The 23,158-nt window shown below is 62.4% G+C and overlaps 2 protein-coding genes across 4 annotated transcripts; one reads left to right on the top strand and one right to left on the bottom strand.

Moving 5' to 3' along the window:
• The first annotated feature begins 336 nt into the window (after nucleotides 1-336).
• Nucleotides 337-19,321, top strand: SLC11A2 (solute carrier family 11 member 2). 3 transcript variants are annotated; one of them, XM_065659700.1, is made up of 17 exons: nucleotides 337-623; nucleotides 4,769-4,855; nucleotides 6,014-6,153; nucleotides 6,793-6,918; nucleotides 7,682-7,801; nucleotides 9,262-9,368; nucleotides 9,794-9,864; nucleotides 9,951-10,018; nucleotides 10,337-10,492; nucleotides 11,233-11,391; nucleotides 11,785-11,871; nucleotides 12,778-12,897; nucleotides 13,105-13,254; nucleotides 14,019-14,092; nucleotides 14,226-14,379; nucleotides 15,480-15,533; nucleotides 18,484-19,321. In XM_065659700.1, the coding sequence occupies exons 1-17, from the start codon at nucleotides 596-598 to the stop codon at nucleotides 18,559-18,561; spliced, it is 1,779 nt and encodes a 592-aa protein (XP_065515772.1). In that variant the 5' UTR covers nucleotides 337-595; the 3' UTR covers nucleotides 18,562-19,321. The 3 variants fall into 3 exon arrangements, with proteins under 3 accessions (XP_065515772.1, XP_065515774.1, XP_065515773.1); XM_065659702.1 differs by lacking the exon at nucleotides 337-623 and adding an exon at nucleotides 1,553-1,657; XM_065659701.1 differs by lacking the exons at nucleotides 337-623; nucleotides 4,769-4,855 and adding an exon at nucleotides 5,440-5,553.
• Nucleotides 19,322-20,843: 1,522 nt separating this feature from the next.
• Nucleotides 20,844-23,107, bottom strand: TSFM (Ts translation elongation factor, mitochondrial). Its single transcript, XM_065659641.1, has 5 exons — nucleotides 22,825-23,107; nucleotides 22,529-22,657; nucleotides 22,346-22,468; nucleotides 21,984-22,068; nucleotides 20,844-21,426 (listed from the first exon to the last, which is right to left on the bottom strand). Exons 1-5 carry the CDS (start codon nucleotides 23,065-23,067, stop codon nucleotides 20,981-20,983), a joined length of 1,026 nt encoding a protein of 341 aa, XP_065515713.1. The 5' UTR covers nucleotides 23,068-23,107; the 3' UTR covers nucleotides 20,844-20,980.
• Between the last annotated feature and the right edge of the window lie 51 nt (nucleotides 23,108-23,158).

The following is a 23,158-nucleotide window of genomic DNA, read 5'->3' as shown; positions in this document are numbered from 1 at the left end:
CCCTGGAGCGCATGGAGCCGGTCACGCACACCCGCGGCCCTGCCCTGGTGCATCTCGGGGCGCTGCACGTTCAGCTCCTGCTTATCAGGAAAAGGCACCGGGGGCCCTTTTGCGGCGAGGAAAGGACGAAAGCGTGGGGTTATCGTGGGGCTCGCTCCAGACACCGGGGCACGGCTGATAACGGGAGGTATTGATCCAGGCTGGAAAGAGAGTGCCGTTATCAGCGCTGCACGTACCAGCGCCTGCAAGTGCCCCTTAAGTGCCAGTTGGGCTCTAATCTACCACCAGCCCCGTGGACTCTGCTTCCACAAACGGCCTTTTAATCGAGGCGCGGGTCGATTCCGTGCCCAGCAGCACAGAACCCACCTTTCCCCCCAAGCCCCAGCGCTGCCGTGGGGCCGGGGTTGTCCCATGAACCCCCCGTTCCGCTGCTGGCACTTTATGGCTCCGTGACAAACGATAAGGGCGAAGGAGATGGGGTTGTTTTCGGGAGACTTTGAGTCGTGCCCCGAGCACGGAGCTGCCCCAGGGTGGGGACGCCCCGTATTTAAGTGAGTGGGACGGAGCTCCCCGAAACCAGCCCGGCAGCAGCACCATGCCCAAGAAGTACAACCTGGAGCTGGGTAAGTATGGAGTGGGAGCGCTGCTGCCGGGGAGGCAGCGCCCTCATCCCAAAGCACCCACATCTGGGAACAGTGGGATACTGGGGAATAGGTTTTCCAGCATCAAGCCTAAAAGCTGTTGGCAAAGCACCATTGGTGCTTTGGGCACGGGCTGCACTCGCCTGCCCATGCAGGGTTTGAATTCCCTCTCTGTGGGTGAGCCCCAGGCTCCCATCTCCCATATTTCTCATTTTCCCAGGATTTGGTTGTGTCAGGAACACCTCCCTGTGGCACTTCTTGTGTTCAATGGGAGCTGGGGAAGCTCTATTTGATGGCAGCGAGTTGCTGCCTTCCCTGAGCCGCAGCTCTGCTCCGTGAAGGGTGAGTTATCCCGGGTTTTCATGGGAATGTGCAGAGCAAGAGGAATTCTGTGGAACAGCAGCGTTCCCTATGGAAGAAGCAGATAGAAACCAAACAGAAGCCAAAGCAAGACTCATCCCCCAGAGCACTCCTGAGGTGCTGCTGCGCTGGGATAACCAACACGGATCATTCCCCAGCTCCGGGGGGCTCCTGCTCCCGGCTGAGCCAGGGAATGGGGCAGGATAAGGACAACCTGGGAGCAGGAATGAGCCCGGCCTGTCCCGGGCTGTTCCTCTCCCCGGGGCCCGTGCCCCCCATACCAAGGCTGCGTGACCCCCCCGGGGCTCGCTCCCCCTGCACCGGGGCTCCTTTGACCCCATCCCGGGGCCTTGTCCCGCTCCCTGGGTCCCGGTTTCCATCCCGGGGCCGCACCGGTGCCCGCATCTCCCACTGCCGGGGCCTGCACCGGGCCCGTTCCCCTCCCTGCCGCCCATGCCCCCCCCCCCCCCCCCGGGGTCCCGTTCCCTGATCCGGGGCCTGCTCCGGGCCCCGCGTCCCCGCCTGCCGGGACCCCGTTCCCCGCTCCCCGTCGCCGGTCGCTCCGCGCCGCGTCACGGGGCGGGCCGCGCCAGGCCGGCCCGAGCGGGGGCAACGCGGGGCCGAGCATGAGGCGGCGGCGGGGCCCGGCGGAGCCGGTGAGTGCGGCCGGGGCCCCGTGTGCGTGCGGGGGGGGGGGGGGGGGCTCCACTGGGGGATCCCGCGGGGTCCGGGGGGTGTCCGGTGGGACCCCCCCATGGGGTGACCCCGGGGGGGGCTCTGAGTGTGCCGGGGGGGATCGCCCCCACCCCAGCGCTGCCGGGGTATCCGGTGTGTTTGGGGGTCCCCGCGGCGCTCTGGGGGGGGAGGCCTGGAGCTGCGGCCCCCAGCGCCCCCCGTGCGGTCCCTCAGGGACCCCCATGGGCCCGGCCCGGTCACCTTGGGGTGTCCGCGGCGCTGGGGGCTCCTGGCCCGGTCCAGCCCCCCCCGGGGAACGGGGCTGCCGCTCGTGCTCTGTGAGTGCCCCCCCCCCCCCCCCCCCCCCCGGTTTGGAGTGGCACGGCCCGGAGGGGGCATTGATGGATGAGCTTCAACGGGGCCTGCGTGCGAGGGGAGCCCCGGGGCCGGGGGGGTGAGGCCGGTGCCGCGGGCGCCGGTGCTGCCGTGGCCGTGCCCTGAGCAAAGTCCCCGCACGGGGACACGGCCCCGGTGTGCTCCCAGGGCGCTCTCGGGGTGGCTTCAGCCCCCAGGGCTCCGGCTGCTGCCCTTCAGTGATGGAGCCATGGGGAGCGTTGGGATGCGGGGAGCTCGGAGCGCGTCCAGGGACCCCTCCCACTGGAGCAGGATGCTCCGAGCCCCTGTGTCCAACCTGGCCTTGAGCACTGCCAGGGATGGGGCAGCCCCAGCTCCTCTGGGCACCCTGTGCCAGCGCCTCAGCACCCTCACAGGGAAGAGCTTCTGCCTTAGAGCTCAGCTCAGTCTCTCCTCGGGCAGGTTCAAGCCATTCCCCTTGGCCTGTCCCTGCATCCCTTGTCCCAAGCCCCTCTCCAGGTTCCCTGCAGCCCCTTTAGGCGCTGGAGCTGCTCTCAGGTCTCCCCTTCAGGAGCCTTCTCCAGGCTGCAAGCAGCAAGGACCACGCTGTCCTCACGGGACCCCACCGAGTTCAAAGCCTCCCATGAGCTGCAGGGACCTCAATGGCAGGAACCTCTCCTGGCGCTGGGGAGGAGCAGGAGCCCTGGGCTCCTCCTTGCCCTTGGTGCCTTTGGGGCCATCCGGCAGGAAAGAGCTGCGGGCCCCGGGCCCATGGTTCCACCATGGGAGGGGAGGGCGGAGGTGCAGGAGGAGCCCTTGCCCGCCCTGTCCGGGCAGCAGCGCCCTTCCCATGGCAGTGACCTCCTGGTGCTCTGCTCCGGGCTTTTTGCTTCACCGCAAGGAATATTCCTGCGGGGAATGTTGGCTGAGTGTGAACACCGGCTATGGAGGCAAAGGCGGGGGGGGGGGGGGGGGAGTGGGGAGCTGGGCTGCTCCTGAGGGATTGCTTGAAGATCTTCACACAGGGAGGGGGAGCGACAAATCCCAATCTTTGTGATCCTTCATCCTCTCATTTCCCCCTGCAGAGCAGCGGGAGGGGTGTCCCCAGAACCCTGCACGGGGGTGTCCCCAGAGCCCTCCATGGGGGTGTCCCTAGAGCCCTGCACGGGGGGGTCCCCAGAGCCCTGCACGGGGGGGTCCCCGGTGCCCTGCATGGGGGAGTCCCCGGAGCCCCACATGGGGGAGTCCCCGGAGCCCTGCAGGACCGGGGGGAGCTGTCTCTGGTGATAGGGAGCCCGCCCCGCTCCACCCAGCTGGGATGAGTGGGCAGCCCCCATCTGGGTGGCTCAGTAACGGTGCTCTCAGAGCTTCCCCTTTGCCTCCAGCCCTGAAGTGAGGCTCTCGTGGGACTCAGCCCCGGTGAGCGCCGCTCCTGCTGACGGGGTGGGGGCAAGGAGGGTTCATGGCTAAACATGGGGGGGGGGGGGGTAATGGAAGACCCTTAGGAAGGAGCCTGTGAGGAAGGGGCAGTGTGTGCGGGTGAGCCTTGGGGCTGGCCTGTGTGCGGTGGTGCCTGTCCCCTCCTGTCCTAACCGAGGGGCAGGGGATTCATGGAATCACGGAGAGGTTTGGGCTGGGAGGGACCTTAAAGCTCATCCAGTGCCACCCCTGCCGAGGGGGTTGCTGCAGGTCCTGCCCAGCCTGGCCTGCGGCTGCCCCTGTTTCTCCCCACGGGTGGCAGTTCCAGCCTGGAAGGGGCAGGGGCTGCCCCTCACCTGTGGCTTTGTCTGGAGCACAGAAACCTGGGATAGGGAATGTCGGGCCTTGGGCACCTCGCTCCGCGTGACCCGGGGGAATTCCTGAGCAAACACTCGGGATCATTTGGAAAGGGTTGGAATAAGCAAACTCCTCCTCTTCGGTGGCCCTGAGAGGTGACTTGTGCCCTGTGGGATGCTCCTGGAGCATTCCTCATCCACGCTGGGCTTGATTTAATCCCGAGCCTGTTTGGAGAGATAAGGACCCTGCCTGCAGTGACCCTGGGGCTGAGCCCAGGGTGCTTGGCTGGTTACAAAGCACCTTGGACCTGGTTGTGGGATCCTGGGAGACCTAAACCGGGTTCACATCCCTTCAAGCGCATTCCTTGCTGGTGTTTGCCGTCTGGGCCAATGTGGCCGTGCTGGAAGGGAATCTCCTGTTAACGGACAATGGGCTTTGAGGAAGGTTGAGTCCTTCCTAAACAGAGAGTGCTGGGACTTTGACTTGTCCTGGAGGAGCTTGGGAGGTGCCCTGGAGGATGCCAGGTCCAGGGCTTCATCCCAAGCCCTGCTCCAGATCCCAGCGCCTTCCTGCGTGGGCTTAGACTGGAAACTGCCCCGTAATGAAAGAGTTCCATGGGGCCCTTACGGACACTTGAGCTGCCCTGAGAAGGGTGCGGTGCCCCTGGACTGGCCCTGCCTGGAAGGGGAGGGCTGGAACGAGCTATTGACACATGGAGGAAATTCCAGGCTTTGTTTCCTCAGCTGCAGTTTCACAAGAGGGACCGTCCAGAACCCGGGCTCTCCGCTCCCCCCTTCTTGTTTGAGTTTCCAAGCAGATCCCAGGCTAAACCCCCCACCCCAGCCCTGCTGCCTCCTTTGGAGCTGGAAAGGGGCTGGGGAGGTCCCTGTGATGCCAGGGCTGGTGCCTCTCTTGGAGCTTTTTATTCTCCTTCCTGATGATGTTTCCTCCTCTCCCTGCAGCCGACGTGGCCGATCTAAAGCAGGTTCCAGGCCACTGGAAGGGTTCAACCATGGGGAACTCCGACACGGACCAGAAGGCTTCCTATGGTACGGCTGCCCATGGCACAGCATCTCTGCTCATACACACACCTTCTGCCGAGAGCTCAGCTCAGCCTCCCCTCAGGCAGGTTCAAGCCATTCCCCTTGGCCTGCCCCTACATCCCTTGTCCCAAGCTCCTCTCCAGGCTCCCTGCAGCCCCTTCAGGCCCTGGAGCTGCTCTCAGGTCTCCCCTTCCCGCAGCAGAGGGGCAGGATCCCCTCCTGGAGCTGCTGCTCCCGCTCTGGGGGTGCAGCCTGGGATGTGGTTCCATTTAATCCATTTCTTTGTCCTGCACAACCCACCCCAAGGTCTCCCTGTGCCCGTTGCCACCCGCAGGCTCCATTATCCCAGTGGACACAAAGCTTCAGGCTTCTGAGGTGACCCCAGCAGGAGATTCGGTGCCTGGGGCTCATTCCACCTCCCTTGGTGAGATGAAGCAGCCCTGAACCAGCCTGTCCTGTGCAGCCGGATCCCTGTCTGGCTCGAAATCCCTTATGTAAATGCCCCGCTGGCAGGGCAGGAGCCCTGGGAGGGATTTGGGAGGCAGGGAAAAGGAGGAGCCTTCCCCTTCAGTTTACTCCAGTGTTGCAATAGGTAACTTGGTAAAAGCTGCCCTTGGGTCCCGGCCTCCTCCCCCAGAGCCAGGCTCTGGGACGCAGCTCCAGGACACAGCTCTGGAGCAGGATGCCACGTAGGGAGAGCAGGAGTGAGTATTGCCTCCGAGCGGGAGCAGGGGTTTTGGGCTGGAGGTGGGCAGGGGGGCATGGGGCCGTGGCCCAAGCCTCAGCACATCTCCTGTGGGAATAACGGGCTCTCTCATGGCACCTTCCTCAGGAGGTGAGGTTAGAACCCATCAGGGCTGCCCCTCCTGCCCTCCCCTCATGCTTTAGGAGAGGGAAAACTGCCTGGCGGTGTCCTGAGCACCACTTGCTTCCAGAGCAGAGCCGTGCTGGGAGGCCCCGGTGTAAATCCAGGATCCCACAGGCAGCAGGGTCCTTCCAGCAGGAATCTTCCCACAGCCCAGGGGAGCTTGGGCTGATGCCCTCTGTAGCGATGTGAGGGCGGCACAGGCTCCTCTCACCCTGCCTGCAGGTCCTGCCCAGTCATTCCGTGTTTCCAGGGATCCTGGCTCATTCCTTCTCCCTTTTCCCCTTCTTCCCCTGCAGAAGATGCCTCCGGGGAGCCCGGGGGAGTTGTCAGCACCGTTTCCAGCAGCATGAACCCGCTGCAGCCACCGGATGCCTCCTCAGAGGAGCCTTTCACCACCTACTTCGACAGCAAGATCCCCATCCCCGAGGATGAGAAGGTGAGATCCATCTGCTCCAACAGGGAGATCCGGTCAGGAAAACCCTGACCCCTGGGAGCCATTCCCCTGCATGCTGGTTCCCTTCTTGCATACACTGGGAAGGGAAGCCTGGCTGCGGGATGGAGATTTGGGAACGAAGAGGGAGAGGGATCTCCTTGCTGCACAGTTAATGATTCATCCCATGGGATTTGTCCTCTGGGAAGCCCGGAGCAGCAAGATCTGCTGGAGCTGAAGAAATGTCTTTGTGCAGCCCCTGGGGAGGGGACCCTGGTTCTTTGTTCCCTTATCAGGGGAAGGGAGCCAGAGTGGCCTTTGGAGCAGCTCAGTCCCCTCTCAGGTGCCCTCTTGGCTCCTGATTAAGCAAGGAGGAGGCTGCAGCAACAGGGGGAATCATCTCCCACCCGGATTTACATGAGTGTGGCCTTGGCTGTCCCACAGCCTGCACCTAAACTCTAGATTAGGTCCTGAACTCTGCTTTAGATCAGGAGCAGAGACTGCTGCAGAGCTCAGGATGGGATTAAAGAACAGGCTGGATTTTACCAGGAAATGAAATCCAAGCCTTGGGGCATCTCTTGCCATTCCTCATGCCCATGGCTGGGTCCGGGGCTCACTTGTGCTGTGTCCATGCTCTCCCCACAGCAATCCTGCTTCAGTTTCCGCAAGCTCTGGGCTTTCACGGGGCCAGGATTCCTGATGAGCATCGCCTACCTGGATCCAGGGAACATCGAGTCGGATTTACAGTCCGGGGCTGTCGCAGGGTTTAAGGTCGGTGCTGCAAGTGACCATGTAACCCTGCGTGGTGTAGAGCTCAGGGTGCTGTGGGGCTGCGCTGAAGGCAGCCCAGAGAAGGGGAGAGGGAGGTTCTTGAGCTCTTGACCTGCAGGAGAGAGTCCAGAGGAGGCCACGGAGCTGCTGCAAGGGCTGGAGCAGCTCTGCTCTGGAGCCAGGCTGGGAGAGCTGGGCTGGGGCAGCCTGGAGAAGAGAAGGCTCCTGAAGGGGAGACCTGAGAGCAGCTCCAGTGCCTAAAGGGGCTGCAGGGGACCTGGAGAGGGGCTTGGGACAAGGGCCTGTAGGGCCAGGCCAAGGGGAATGGCTTGAACCTGCCCGAGGGGAGACTGAGCTGAGCTCTGAGGCAGAAGCTCTTCCCTGGGAGGGTGCTGAGGCGCTGGCACAGGGTGCCCAAAGAAGCTGTGGCTGCCCCATCCCTGGCAGTGCTCAAGGCCAAGTTGGACACAGGGGTTCTGAGCACCCTGCTCCAGTGGGAGGGGTCCCTGCCCATGGCACGGGCTGGAGCTGGAGGAGCTTTAAGGTCCCTTCCAACCCGAACCATTCCATGATCCTATGCTGTGCCCTCTGACAATGACTCCTGCTCTAGATGCAGTTATATCCTCCCTGTGCCAGCTTCAGTCCATATCAAACACCCTTTGAGCATCAATGAGTGTCTTTTGGGCGGTCTGTGACTCCTATGGGTGTGTTTGGGGCGCAGGGACCTGTCCCGCTCACACCCCCCCCCCTGTGTCTCCCTCAGCTCCTGTGGGTCCTGATGCTGGCGACGCTGATCGGGCTGCTCCTGCAGCGCCTGGCGGCACGGCTGGGGGTGGTGACAGGGCTGCACCTCGCCGAGGTCTGCAACCGGCAGTACCAGAAGGTGAGTGCCCTCCTGCTCCCACCTGGGAGCGTGCCCTGGCCCGCCCGGGGTCCTTCTGTCTGCTGGGGCTGGATGGGACTCGCGAAGGGCTTGTGCTGCTCAGGAGGTGCCAAATCCTCCTCAGGAGGGAGCGTTCCAGAGCCTGGAATTCGTTTTCATCATCACATGGGGCCTGGAACATGAGCACCTTGTGCCCAGGCAGCCCCCAGCACCTTGGCCTGGCTCAGCACCAGTGCGGCAGCAGGGCCAGGGCAGGGATTGTGCCCCGGCACTGGGCACTGGTGACCTTATGGCTCCCTACCAGTGCCTGACAGGAGGATGGAGCCAGGAGGGGCTGGGCTCTGCTCCCAAGGAACAAGGGATGGGACAAGAGGAACCGGCCTCAAGCTGCCCCAGGGCAGGTTTAGATGGAGCTGAGGAGCAATTCCTGCCCCAGAGGGTGCTCAGCATTGGAACAGGCTGCCCAGGGCAGGGCTGCAGGCACCGGCCCTGCAAGTGTTCACACACCGTGGGGACGAAGCCTCTGCCATTCGTTAGGGGTGGCCTTGGCAGGGCTGGGAACGGTTGGACTGGATCTTGAAGCTCTTTCCCAATCAGGATGATTCCGTGATCTTGTTTTGCTGTCCAAGAAGCCTACATTGATCTCCTCTGGTTTGGCTCCTGGTTGGAAGAAAGGCAGATTTGGAGGAAGACTTGAACTGTGGGGGGAATGTCCTGGCATTTGCCAGTGAATTGGGCCAGACTCAGGAATAAGAGCCAGGATCCCAGCTTTCCTGACCGAGCTGCTCCCTCCTGAAGGTCCTCGTGGGTGAACTAAGCTCTAGGGATCACCAGAAGGGAAATGGCTCTTCAGAACAAGACCATTCCTGGCTCTTACATTTCCTTGCTTAAGAAATCCCCATGGCTTGTGTAAAAGAGGGCTCAGTCCTGCTTCAGCTGCTGAGGAGTGAGCTTGTCCCTTCGGAGCGGGCTGTGGGGAAGGTTCGGAGCACCCTGCTCCAGTGGAAGGGGTCCCTGCCCGCGGCAGGGGTTGGAGCTGGAGGAGCTTTAAGGTCCCTTCCAACCCAAAGCATTCCATGAGTCCATGATTCTCTGAAGTCAGGGATGTCCCCAGCTCTGTGCAGTTGGAGGTTTCTCATCCAGCACCTGAGGCTTTGTCATTAGCATCACCATGGCAATGATGTTCCAACACTCGAGCACAGAGACACCCAGTTCCTGTCTTGCAATGAGGCGAGTCATTGAGCTTATATAAATGTCCCGGGAGCCTCCTGCAGTGATTGCCACGGGTCACCAGGAATTCTGCTCCCAGCCAGCCAGCAAGGGTCCAGCAGCAGCTTTGCCAGGCCATGGCCAGGGAAAGGAGGCAGCTCCTGACTGCACGAGCACCACAGCCCCGAGCTCCTCCGGGATGGAGACATTTTCCCTCTTTTTAATGCTCTTGGACTCTCGTTCACCCCCAGGTTCCTCGGATTATCCTCTGGCTGATGGTTGAACTCGCCATCATCGGCTCCGACATGCAGGAGGTCATCGGCTCAGCGATCGCCATCAATCTCCTGTCTATGGGCAAGTGAGTTGGGGCTGGCAGAGGGCAGCAGGGGATGAGTGCTCCCCTCTGGGACTGGGGAAGTGACACTGCCTGTGCCAAACCCCGCTCATTTACTTCCCCTAAACCTTAAAGTTAATGCGGGTGGTTCACCCCCATGGTGGAAGCTCTTGGATGACTTGGCCTTTGGTGCCTGATTCTTCTCCTTGTGGCTGTAGAGAACAGCCTGGAATGCACCCACCAGAGCTGGGCTGCAGCTTTCGTGGCCTTAGGTCCTTCCTAAGGAGCCCCAGGCAGATGTCCTTCCTAAGGAGCCCCAGGCAGATGTCCTTCCTTCTGGTCAGGAAGGCTGGAGTGCAGCCCCAGCAGGGAGCTGTCCTTTTGGACCCAAGTTGCTCCCGTGGGAGGTGTGGCGGTGGCTGCTAAGCTGGCTGCTCTGTGTCGCGCAGGATCCCGCTGTGGGGTGGAGTGCTCATCACCATCGCTGACACCTTCGTCTTTCTCTTCCTGGACAAATACGGTGATTTTCCTTCTCCTGAATTCAGGAATCTCAGCCTGAGATGCAGCTGCTCTCAGTTTGCTGATGGAGCTTGTGTCTTCCCACAGGCCTGCGGAAACTGGAAGCGTTCTTTGGCTTTCTCATCACCATCATGGCTCTCACGTTCGGATACGAGGTACCTTCCACCCTGTGTGCTTTGTGTTGATCCCCTCCCAAACACCTCAAAACACAGGGCAGACCCTTAAAATTCAGGACCTTTGAAGCTGGGGCTGCATTTCTGATGTGTGGCCATTGGCCTGCCCATGCCCTGCTCTGTATGAGGGCTGCTTCTCCAGCATGGAGACCACTCCTTGTGCTCAGCTCATCACCCCCAGCTCCACTGAGCAGTCGCCACGCTGGGGTTCCAGTTTTACCACGTTCTGCCTGGGGCCTATGGCCAGAGGAGCACCCAAAGCACCGCACTCACCCAACACCTCTCTTGTCTTGTGCCCAGTACATCACAGTCAGACCCAGCCAGCAGAAGCTGCTCCAGGGGCTCTTTGTCCCGTACTGCCAGGACTGCGGAACGCCGCAGCTGGAGCAGGCTGTGGGGATCGTGGGGGCTGTCATCATGCCCCACAACATGTACCTGCACTCGGCATTGGTCAAGGTGAGCTGCTGAGCTGGGCAGGGCAGAAAGTGTCTGTGGGGACACAGTGAGCCCCTGCCAGAGCTGCTTGAGCTCTGGCACAGGGAAAGCTTTGGGACACTTGACCCCAGGTCAAGTTTCTTGCTGTTTCTTCCCCCCAGCAAGTTCCCTTCCCACCCAGTGACCCATGTCCTGGTATTTTAGTGTAGGATAAGGACAGATACAGGTAACACACCTGTGGTGTCAATAATCTGTCTGGTATAAATAATACATCTGTGGGAGCGAGGCCAGAGGAGGCCATGGGGATGCTGCAAGGGCTGGAGCAGCTCTGCTCTGGAGCCAGGCTGGGAGAGCTGGGCTGGGGCAGCCTGGAGAAGAGAAGGCTCCTGAAGGGGAGACCTGAGAGCAGCTCCAGGGCCTAAAGGGGCTGCAGGGAACCTGGAGAGGGGTTTGGGACAAGGGCCTGTAGGGACAGGCCAAGGGGAATGGCTTGAACCTGCCCGAGGGGAGACTGAGCTGAGCTCTGAGGCAGAAGCTCTTCCCTGTGAGGGTGCTGAGGCGCTGGCACAGGGTGCCCAGAGGAGCTGTGGCTGCCCCATCCCTGGCAGTGCTCAAGGCCAGGTTGGACACAGGGGCTCTGAGCACCCTGCTCCAGTGGGAGGGGTCCCTGCCCCTGGCAGGGGTTGGAGCTGGATGATCTCTCCAAACCATCCATGGTTCCATGGCTCTCAAGGCTCCCTTTGTCACCATCTCCTCTGCAGTCCCGGCAAGTGAACCGTGCAAACAAGAGGGAGGTGCGAGAAGCCAACAAGTATTTCTTCATCGAGTCCTGCATCGCTCTCTTTGTCTCCTTCATCATCAACATCTTCGTGGTGACCGTCTTCGCCGAGGCTTTCTTTGAGAAGAACAACGCGGATGTGGTGAGTGGGGGCTGAGGCTTTGCTGGAGACCAAACCCTGGGGCTCTTGGAGCAGAACCAGGGCTGGTGTGAGCAGGGCCAGGGCTGGTGTGAGCAGGGCCAGGGCTGGTGTGAGCAGGGCCAGGGCTGATGTGAGCAGAGCCAGGGCTGATGTGAGCAGGGCCAGGGGTGATGTGAGGAGGGCCAGGGGCGATGTGAGCAGGGCCAGGGCTGGTGTGAGCAGAGCCAGGGGTGATGTGAGCAGAAGGGCAGCTCCCGGCCCCACCTGCCCCTGGGTAGGCAGACCCATAGATTCTGTGTGTGAGAGGGGTAAGATCGGGGTGCTGGTTATTTCTGTGTCCTCGTGTTTGGTCCTGAGCACACCCAAGCCCTGTCCCCATGTCGCTCACTGCAGAACGCCGTCTGCGTCAACGCCAGCAGCCCCCACTCCTCGCTCTTCCCCAACAACAACCAGACGCTGGAGGTGGACATCTACAAAGGGGTGAGTGACCCACAGAGCAGGAACCTTGCCCCCTCCCTGTCTGGTAGCATCTGCTCCCTTTGGAATCCCAGAATGGGTTGGATTGAAGGGACCTTAAACTCCTCCAGCTCCAATCCAGCTCCAGGGGCCCCTTCCACCGGAGCAGGGTGCTCCAAGCCCCTTTGTCCAACCTGGCCTTGAGCACTGCCAGGGATGGGGCAGCCACAGCTTCTCCGTTCCAGCATCCCACCACCCTCATGGAGAAGAACTTCCCCATGTCCCATTTAACTCTTCCCTCTTCCAGCTGGAAGCCCAAACTCCTCATCCCACCTCTGCATCCCTTGTCCCAAGCCCCTCTCCAGGTTTCCTGCAGCCCCTTTAGGCACTGGAGCTGCTCTCAGGTCTCCCCTTCAGGAGCCTTCTCTTCTCCAGCCTGCCCCAGCCCAGCTCTCTCAGCCTGGCTCCAGAGCAGAGCTGCTCCAGCCCTCGCAGCAGCTCCGTGGCCTCCTCTGGCCTCTCTCCAGCAGCTCCAGGTCCCTTTGGGTGAACAGGGAGTGGTGAGGGCCAGGACCTGTAAAAAGATCCCCAAAAGCAGAGCTGGGGGAGACCCTAGGGACCCTGCGCCCAGCCCTTGGGACAAGCACAATCATTTGTCCCATTGCTAACGGTGCTCATCCAACCTCGCTCCTTGCTCCCTCTTCTACGAGCTTGGCCATGACAAAGCGTTTCCTTCCATCCATCCTGAACCTGCTCTGTTCAGACTGCAGCCCCTGAGTGTTCCTTTTCTGCTTCCCAAGGCAGGGAATGCTTTTCCCTGTCCTACAAATGGATTCCTCTTCTTTCAACTCAACCCCCCTGGGGTTATTGTGGTCCCCAGGGCGTTCCCCTGCTCCCTGAGTGGGAGCTGACTCCTCCCCTCTCCTCCAGGGTGCAGTTCTGGGCTGTTATTTCGGCCCTGCTGCTCTCTACATCTGGGCCATCGGGATCCTCGCGGCCGGGCAGAGCTCCACGATGACCGGGACGTACTCGGGGCAGTTTGTCATGGAGGTACCAGCACCTGCAGTGCCTGCACCCCCGGCTCCGTTCCCTTCCCGCGCAGCCAAAGGATTCCCCTTCCATGGACACGCCGCAGCTCGGGCTGGCAGCTCCATAAAACACCCTTTCACCCAGACCTGCCCTAACCCTGCCCCAGCCCCGCTCCTCCTCTGCTCCCGATGCCTCCTCTCTGCTCACCCCCTGCTCTGGTCTCTGCAGGGCTTCCTGAACCTGCGCTGGTCCCGCTTTGCGCGGGTGCTGCTCACGCGCTCCATCGCCATCACCCCCACGCTCTTAGTGGCCATCTTCCAGGACGTGGAGCACTTGACGGGCATGAACGACTTCCTGAACGTCCTCATGAGCCTCCAGGTGAGCAGCAGTGCCCAGGCTGGGGAAAGCATCCCAGGGAGGGGATCCTGCCCCTCTGCTGCGCGCTGCGGGGACTCCCCCTGCAGTCCTGATCCAGCTCTGGGGCAGCAGCACAAGAGGGACCTGGAGCTGCTGGGAGGGCTGGAGCAGCTCTGCTCTGGAGCCAGGCTGAGAGAGCTGGGCTGGGGCAGCCTGGAGAAGAGAAGGCTCCTGAAGGGGAGACCTGAGAGCAGCTCCAGTGCCTAAAGGGGAAACCTGGAGAGGGGCTTGGGACAAGGGCCTGTAGGGACAGGACAAGGGGAATGGCTTGAACCTGCCCAAGGGGAGACCGAGCTGAGCTCTGAGGCAGAAGCTCTTCCCTGTGAGGGTGCTGAGGCGCTGGCACAGGGTGCCCAGAGAAGCTGTGGCTGCCCCATCCCTGGCAGTGCTCAAGGCCAGGTTGGACACAGGGGCTTGGAGCAAGCTGCTCCAGTGGAAGGGGTCCTTGCCCGTGGCAGGGGTTGGAGCTGGAGGAGCTTTAAGGTCCCTCCCAACCCAAACCATTCCATGACTCCATGGTTCCCGGGCTCCTGCACTGAGTGCTGCAGCTCCAGGCTGCAAGCAGGAGGAGCTGCTCTCAGCCCCTGATCTCCTGGGGGAGGTGGAGAGGCTCAACCAGGGTCAGAAATTGCTTCCTCCTTCCAGGCAGGGGAAGTCCCTTTGTGTCCCCTCACAATAGCTGGGGAAGTGCTGGCACATCTGGGCTCTTTGTTCTTCTCTTCCAGCTTCCCTTCGCGCTGATCCCAGTCCTGACCTTCACCAGCCTGCCCAGCGTCATGAATGACTTTGTCAATGGACTGTAAGTGCTGAGGGACTCGGTGCTGCCCCGGGCACACGTTCAGTTCCTCTCTTCACCTTGTGCCCTGCAGCATCTCCACCACCCCCCTCCCCCCCACCCAGCTCACCCCGTTGTGCCCTGGTGTCGCTCACAGGTTCTGGAAGATTGCGGGGGGGATCCTGATCCTCCTCATCTGCAGCATCAACATGTACTTCGTGGTGGACTACGTCATGTCCCTCAACCACGTGGCTCTGTACGTTGGGGCTGCCGTGCTCAGCGTGATGTACCTGTCCTTTGTGGCCTATCTGGTGAGTGTGGCTCCAGCAGAGGCTCCCTGGAGCTGGGAGCAGACCCTGGGATGCCTTTCCCACTGTTCTGTTCAGTGTCCCGCCTCACAGCCGTGGGGTCAGAACAAATGTGGAGGTTGAGGCTTTTGCTTGGGAATGTGCTGAGTGCTGCTGCTGCCACGCGCAGCCTTTTCCACCTCCTCAGCAGTTCCTTTTCCACCTCCTCAGCAGTTCCTCTGCTCTCTGTTCCCAAAAAGGCCTCAGTTTAGTGCTGCAGCAGGTGAAAGGTTGGCACAGATGCTGGAATGGTCCTCAGCGGTGTCTGTGTGCTGCCAGAGGTGTAAAATCATCCAATGATCAGAGAATCCCAGCCTCGTTTGTATTAAAGCTCCTGCAGCTCCAACCTCTGCCATAAGCAGGGACCCCTTCCACTGGAGCAGGGTGCTCCGAGCCCCTGTGTCCAACCTGGCCTTGAGCACTGCCAGGGATGGGGCAGCCACAGCTTCTCTGGGCACCCTGTGCCAGCGCCTCAGCACCCTCCCAGGGAAGAGCTTCTGCCTAAGAGCTCAGCTCAGTCTCCCCTCGGGCAGGTTCAAGCCATTCCCCTTGGCCTGTCCCTGCATCCCTTGTCCCAAGCCCCTCTCCAGGTTCCCTGCAGCCGCTCTCAGGTCTCCCCTTCCCGCAGCAGAGGGGCAGGATCCCCTCCCGGAGCTGCTGCTCCCACTCTCGGGGTGCAGCCCAGCGCAGGGGGGGTTGTTGGACTCAAGCACTCCCTGAAGCCGGCTCATGGGGAGCTTCTTGCACCCAACCCCCCAAGTCCTTCTCCTCAGGCTGCTCCGTCTGGTCTCTCCCATTCTGTGTCTGTGCTGTGATTGCCCTGGACCAGGGGCAGGAGCTTGCCCTTGGCCTGGTTGAGCTCTCTGAGGTTCCCATGAGATGATCCCTTCCCTCCAAGGCACCAAGCCCCCCGCTCAGCTCCCTCTCCCCCCAGCACTCACCCGTCAGGCGCTGCTTTGCCTCCAGCCCCACTCCTGCTACTGCAGGTGACAACTGAGTGCCCACGGAGCACACGGTGCCTGTGGGCTCCGCAGCCCCTGACCCCAGCACCCATTGCCTTGCAGAGCTGGCTGTGCCTGATCTCTCTGGGAGCCTCCTTCCTGGCCTGCGGGACAAGGGTAAGCGTCACCCGGACCCTGCTGAGCGAGGAGTCGCCTTCCCACTCCCCTAAGTAGCCCCGGTGCCCCTGCACAGCGAGTAGCCATCAGAGCCAGTGTGTGCCTATGGTTTACTGTGTGAACGTAGACAAACGTATGTGCAGTTTGCACAGGGAATGGGGGGTGAGGGGATTCCCACTTGGATGCGCGGGGCGGGCCGCATGTTGCTGCTGGAACACTCAAACTTGGACGTTTGCTTTGCTGAGCGCCCCTGCTCACGCTGCTGGGGAGCAGCGCGTGGTCGTGGGGCCAGACACTACCGCTGGGCTGCAGGCTCCTCTGCCCAGCTCCCTCCTCCCTCCGCGCGTCCATCCACGCAGCAGGAACGCTGGAGCTCCAGGGGATCCCTGCTGCTGCACGGGAGCATCTCCAAAGCTAAGCTAGGACGTTCCAAAAGCACCTTTTGGGTGGTGGTTGAAGGCTGCTGCCACCGCCAGGCACTGACACGGTGACACTACCCCCCAGCCCTCCTCCAGGCTGGAGCTGCAGCTCAGATCCCACTGGATCTGGGTGGGTTTTCCCTGCCAGGTCAGAGCGGGGCTGAAGCAGCTTCCACAGGGGTGGGAAGACGTTGGGAATCCTCAGCATTAACCTTGCTCTTCGTTGCTGGTGCTCACCTGCTGCGTGGCTCTGGTGCTCAGCAAAGGAAACGCCTTGTGATGTCCGTGGTTATTTATGGTTCAAGTGTGATTTGTTCCCCTCTGCCTGTGATTCATGGAAACACTCGTGAGAGTCCTCAGAAATTCCTGCTTTCTGGCTCGGAACGTCCCAGCGCAGCGGATGCCGGTCGCCTGCTCCGGGGGGGACATGGCTCTAATGCAGCTCCAGGGCTTCACTTGCTAATCCCTGCTCTAAAGCCACTACAAACCCTTCCCACTGCCCTTCTCCTCCACATGGAACGACTTCAGTCCCTTCCATGGAGAAGCCTTCACATGGAGGACATCCAAAGTCTGCCGCTGTCAGGACAGAGTGGGGTTTGCTTTGCTTCCATGATCGGAAAAGTCCCTCTGTGGTTACTCCCAGCACCAGATGGATTTTGGGGTTACACCCCCTGTCCCAGGGTGCTTTTAGGTGTCTTGATCATGAGGATTGGGTGTCCAGGGTCTGTTCCCCTTCTCTGAGCACGTGAGAGCCGTGGCTGGGCACGGAACAGGCTCAGCTCCACGAAGGTGGTTTGGGTACCAACGTGCTTTTGTGGACCTGAAAAGACCAGGAAGGCGTGGTTTGGTGTGGCACAAACAGTGTCTGCTCCTGCATCCCCCAGGACAGGGAAAAGAGCCCAAGGTGATTCCTGGATTCACAGAACCATGGAAGGGGTTGGGTTGGAGAAGGGACCTTAAAGCTCATCCAGAGCTGGCCTTGAGCACCGCCAGGAATGGGGCAGCCACAGCTTCTCTGGGCACCCTGTGCCAGCGCCTCAGCACCCTCACAGGGAAGAGCTTCTGCCTCAGAGCTCAGCTCAGTCTCCCCTCAGGCAGGTTCAAGCCATTCCCCTTGTCCTGTCCCTGCATCCCTTGTCCCCAGCCCCTCTCCAGGCTCCCTGCAGCCCCTCCAGGCCCTGGAGCTGCTCTCAGGTCCCCCCTTCCCGCAGCAGAGGGGCAGGATCCCCTCCTGGAGCTGCTGCTCCCACTCTGGGGGTGCAGCCCCGCACTGGGGGGGTTCTGGGCTCAAGCGCTCCCTGAAGCCGCCTCATGGGGACCCCAAGTCCCTCAGGCTGCTCCATCAGGTCCCCCCCGGCCTGGGGCTGTGCTGGGATGGCCCCAACCCAGGGGCAGGAGCTTGCCCTTGGCCTGGCTGAGCTCCAGGATGTTCCCTATGGAGTTTCCCAGGGCTGCCCCACTCACGCTGGGCTCCAGCCCTTAACCAAGCTTCCCTCTCATGGATTTAATGACAAATTCCATCCCTTTCCTCAGCCTTGCTCTGGTCCCAGGCAGGGAATTGCTCCCGACATTAAAATGAGGGGTTTGATCCCAGGCAGGGGTGTTCAGGATGTTCCTACCCTTTCCCAAGCCAGCAGCATTCCATCCTTCTGCTTTTCCTGGATTTGGGATTGACAAGGGGCCGGTACTAACTTGTAGGTGGCAGCTCCACTGCAGAGCCTTCTCATTCCCACCTCCTGCTTCTCCTAAGGCTCAGGTTAGTTTTGCTCCCCCCATGTCTCCTTGGAAGCAGTTTGTGGAGCCCCATGGTGCCATTAAAGGATGGATCTTTTTCCACTCGGCTCCTTGGGTCATTTCTTGGGGGGCTGCTTGGAACCGGTGGCAATTCCTGCTGTGGAGGAGGCCCCTGCGGCTCCAGAGCGCACAGAGCCCACCGGATGGAGCAGATCCATTGGGATCCCCGCAGGATCCGACCCTCCAGCCTCGGCTGTGCTTGCTCTGGGCTCCCAGGTCCGTTGTGGCTGTGGCCTCCAGCAAGAGGGTGAAGGATGGAGCCACCATGAGCTGCGCCAGCCCCGATGGCATCCATGGAGTCATGGAATGGTTTGGGTTGGGAGGGACCTTAAAGCTCCTCCAGCTCCAATCCAGCTCCAGGGACCCCTTCCACCGGAGCAGGGTGCTCCGAGCCCCTGTGTCCAACCTGGCCTTGAGCACTGCCAGGGATGGGGCAGCCTGGTTTCCTGGAGCTCTATGGAATCGGATGCTATTCCATGGGCAGATCCCATCCAGGTCTCTTCTTAATTACCCCTAATGAAGGACGGGAGGGTGCGGGGTGATGCTGCAGGTGACAGTGACCGCAGTGCTGCTTCCCCATTGCGACGTTCCATGGATTGGCCGCTTTAACGCTGCTTTGCTTTGATTCCCGAAGGATGGAAAGCCCAAAGCTCCAGGCCCAGCAGGTGGGGATGTGCCACGAGGCTGGGATGGGGGAGCTCGCCTCAGCTCTAACTCTCGCCCTTCACCTCTTCCAGCACCATCTGGGCCTCACTGCCTGCCCTGAGCTCTTCCTGCTCAACAACGTGGACACAGACACGCTCGTCGCCAGATGATTCCTGATCCCTGAGGATAGAACTGGTGTCAGTGGAAACCTGCCCTGGCTTGGGCTCAGCACCGAGCCGGGCACACGCTGGGACCCTGAGTGCGGCCGGGGTTCGGACAATGGGACCGGATGGTCCTGGGAGCGCTGGGAATTGCTATGGAGCCGGAGCTGCCAACCCAGCTCCAATCCCAACCTTGGGGTTTGCTTCCAGGTTCCTCCAGTTGCTCCTGTTTAGTTCCCGATAGTTGCTCTGGGAAAGGATTCATCACCATTATTCCAGTTCCGATTCACATTTCTCTCCTGTGGATGCTAATCCAAATCTTTTTTCCTAATCTGAGGAAATTCCAGGTTTGGGAAACCCATCGGAGCAGAGCTCCATTAATGATGGTTTCAGAGACCAGCTTAGGAGGAGCCGTGGTGACTCCAGGTCTGGGCCCCTCCAGCAGCTTCTTCCTCATGGAGATGCTTCTCACACAGCTCCTCCTTCCCATGGGTTATTCCCAGCCCAGAGCTGGCTCGGAGCCAGATCCGCCTGGCACAGGCAGCTTTGAAGCTGCTCTTTGGAGGATTCCATTGAGCCCCGTTTTCCCGGCAGGCTCCGGCGTTCCGCAGTCAGGGGCTGAACGTGTGGAGCTGCTTTTCTGCCATTTCAGGGAACCTCCAGAGCCAATTCCCGACCCCCTTGATTCCAGTTTGATTGATTGGACTTGATTGAGGCCGTATCCTGCTTCTCCTTAATTAAATCTGGTTTAATTCAGCCTTTTTCCCAATGAAGACTTCCTGGTTCTTTTTACTTGGCATTTATCCAATGCACTGACTGCGGCATTCCCAGGAAAAGATCCCTTTTAACCTTTTCTCTTCAGCTTTTGGTGCGTTTTAAAAATAAACCTGATATTCCAGTCACTTTTCCCAGAGGCATTCATTCCGTTCCTGGCTCTTCCCTGCTCAGGAGCAGAGCTGTGGGATTTCAGGTGAGTGAATCCAGGACCCATGCACCTGAGCAACCCACAGGGACTTGGAAGTGCTAAGGTTCAGGCTGAGATCCACTGGGATATTCAGCCCATGGGACTGAGTTTTGGTGGGAGCTGTGTCAGTGTATCCCTGTATACATGTGTCCACATAACCTTGTATACATGTATCTGTGTATCCCTGTGTCCATGTATCTGTGTATCCATGTATGCCTGTATCAATGTATCCCTGTGTCCATGTATACCTGTATCCATGTATCCCTGTGTCCATGTATCCATATATCCCTGTATCCATGTGTCCATGTATCCATATATGCCTATATCCATGTATCTGTGTCCATGTATCCGTATATCCCTGTATCCATTTATCCCTGTATCCGTGTATCCCTGTATCCGCCCCTGGCCCCGCCCATTCTCTTAAGACCCCGCCCCTCCCCTGCATCGCCCAGGCCCCAGCCAATGGGGATTGAGAACGCGTGGGCGCGGCTCCGAGGCTCGCCCCGCCCCTTCCCGGGATGTTTTCCGCGGTAAACACCACCGGGCCCAGCCCCCCGCGCGCACCTCAGCCAATCCCAGCGCAGCTCCTCCGCCTCCTCCAATCAGCGCCTGGCGGCTGTTTCCAGGCCCCCCTCGCAGTACCCAATCAGGAAGCGCCGTTCGGGTTGGGGGGGGGCTGGAAACCGCCGTGGTACCGGCGGCTCCGGCAGCGGCGCGAGGCGGCAGGTACCGGGGGTCACGTGAGGACACGGGAGGGGGGGGCGGTGTCACCGGGGGGGAGCAGCGGCCGCGGCCCGGTTCAAGTAATCCAGGATTAGGCTGTTCCAGCCCGGCCTGCTCCCGGTTACTTGTCCTGGGAGGCGACCAGTGACGTCACGGGGCGGGAATACCGGAGGGGGGGGGGGGGGGGGGAGCTGAGCATCGTCCCGTAGCAACCGTGTGTCCTGTGTCCCCTCCCTCCCCCCGAGCACCTCCTAACCCGTCCCCCCCCCCCGTTTTACCGGTTCAACCTTAATAAACCAGTGCTGGCGGCGCCGGGGGGGGCGGGGGTGAGTCCGGGATCGCGGGGGGGGGGGGGGGGGGGGGGGGGGGGGGCGGAACGGGGTGGCAACCCCGGTAGGGGAGGAAAGGTCAACCCCGGTCAGGGCCAGTCCCAAGCTGGAGTCAAGGCCGGAGTCGGAGCGGGGGAGGTCCCGGGGGGGGGTTCAGGCCGGGGGTATCGATCCCCGGCTGCGGTGCGGGGGTCCCTCGGGATGGGGACGGAGGCGGGGGGGGGCGGGGCACGACGACGCTTCCCTTCCCCCTATCCCCAATAAAACACCCGGGCTCGCTCCTATTCCCGTTTATTCCGCTGGGGGTGCGGGGGGGTCCCGGCGCCACCGGTACCGGGAGGGGTCAACGACCCCGGGTGACCCCAGCCGGTACCGGGGGCGGGTCACGTGGGGGGGGGGGGGAGGGGAGGTGTCACCGCGAGGTCACGTCCGCGGTGGGCTCCTCCCCGCAGCGGAACCGCACGAAGCCGGTGACGCAGAGCGGGCCCAGCGCGCGGAGCACGCGCCCCACGCGGCGCCCCGGCGCGTGCAGGAACTCCTGCGCCAGCAGCGCCTCCGCCTCCCCCTCGGGCCCCGCCCGCGGCCGTTCCCGCGCGCGCCCCACGCGCCGTGGCGCGAAACCCACCACGTGCTGCGCCACCTGCCGGCCCAGCGCCTCCAGCGCGGCCCCGCGCGCGCCGCCCCGCGCCACGCCCCGCGCGCCGCACGCGACCAGCGCGCCCAGCGTCCCCAGCGCCACCGGCCCCGCGCCGGGATCCGCAGCGGGGCCCCCGTGCGCGTACCCGGACACGAACCCGGAGCCCGGCCGCACCCGCAGCCACGCGGCGCGGCGCAGGGACACGGCCTCGCCCAGGCGGCCTGCGGGGAGATGGGGGGGGTCACACGGGGTCATCCCCCCCCCCAGGATCACCCCAGGTCCCTCCTGTCACTGCTCAGGGTGTCCTAGCATCACCACCTCGGGTGTCCCCCCCACCCCTCCAGGGTCACCCCACATCCTCCCCCAGCTCCCCTCCATTCTCTTCCCCCTGGTGTCCCCCTCGTGTCCCTTCTGTCACCACCCAGGGTGCCTCCCCCCATCACCCTGTCCCGGGGTGACCCCAGGTCCTGTCCCCTCCCCAAGGCCACAGCCACTGCCCAGAGGGGTGTCCCTGGGTCTCATCACCACCCAGGGCCCCCTGTGCCTAACATCAGCCCCACCCCCCCCAGTGCCCCATGTCCCCACCACCCCCTCCATCACCACCGTCAGGGGTCTGTCCCCCCAACAAGTGCCCCTCCATACTGTACCTTCATGATGTCCCTGGTCACCACCCTGGGTCCTGTGTCCCCAGGTCCCCACCATCGTCCTCCCTAGGTACCCCCATGCCCTCCACTGTCCACCCCCCAGGGTCACCCCCACCCTGGTGTCCCCCACTCACCCTGGGCCAGCGCCAGCTCCTCACTCAGGGGCCTCCCCCCAGGCCCGGTCCGGAGCTCAGCGAGTTCCTCAGGCTGCAGGAAGTGCTGGGGGGGTGGGGGGGTGTTAAGGGGGGACAGGGGTTGCCCCCCCCACATCTGGGAGCACCCCTGGGGGGGCTTTAGGGGAGTTGGGGGTTGGTTAAGAGGGGGCTGTGGTGGTTTGGGAGGACAGGGGGAGTGTGGGGTGACCCCCCCGGGGAGTTGTGGTTTATGGGGACCACAGGGGCTGTGTGGGTGCTTAAAGGGGCTGAGGGATGTGTGGGTGCTTTGGCTGGGGGTTGCTTTGGGGGGGGTCGGGGCTCCCCCCCCCACTCACACGCACCTGTGAGCACGCCCGAACGGCAGGGGGCGCTGTCCGGCACAGCTCCATAGCGCCCAGCGCCGCCTGCGCCACCACGCGCTGGAACTCGGTGGTCCGCGCCACGAAGTCGGTTTCGCAGCTGAGCTGGGGGTGGGGTGTGGGTGAGACCGGGAGGGACCGGACACCCCCCCCCCCGGTACCCACCTCCACCATCACGGCCGCCGGCCCCTCCCGCAGGAGCCCCACCAGCCCGTCCTTCGCCGGCCGCTCCTGCGCCACGGGGACGCTGCTCCAGCCCTGGCGCCGCGCCTGCTCCAGCAGCCAGGCCTCCGCCTGCGGGAGGGGTCACATGGGGGGGTTGTCACATGGGGGGGAGCGCTGGGATGGGGGGGGGGGGTTCAGTACGGAGATGTCACATGATGGGTGTCACATGACGGGTGTCACACAGCCCCGGGTGAGGGTCACCCCGGAGATCAGCCCCGCCCCCGCCCAGGCCTCACCTGCGCCAGGTCCCCCCCGCAGCGCTGCAGCGCGTCCCGGCACTGCAGGATCGGGAGCCCCGTGCGGCGCCGCAGCTGCAGCAGCGGCTCCTTGTCCGCCGCCAGCACCGGGGCGGCGGCGCGGAAGAACCGGGCCGGGAGGGCCGGGAGGGGAGAGCGCGGGGGCATGGAGCGGGCCGGGGCCGGGGGAGCTCTCCCGGCTCCCGTGCTCACCCACAGCGCGCTCCGCGCCGCCCGCTGCATCCCGGACCCTGCCCGCGGCGCGCACAGATGACGTCACGACACCGCGACCCCCGAGGGCGGGACACGACGGGACTCAGACGTGACGCCACTC

This window comes from Lathamus discolor, chromosome 23 (genome assembly GCF_037157495.1).
Source record: "Lathamus discolor isolate bLatDis1 chromosome 23, bLatDis1.hap1, whole genome shotgun sequence".
NCBI classification, from domain to species: Eukaryota; Metazoa; Chordata; class Aves; order Psittaciformes; family Psittacidae; genus Lathamus; species Lathamus discolor.
This window is presented reverse-complemented; position numbering and strand designations above follow the sequence as displayed.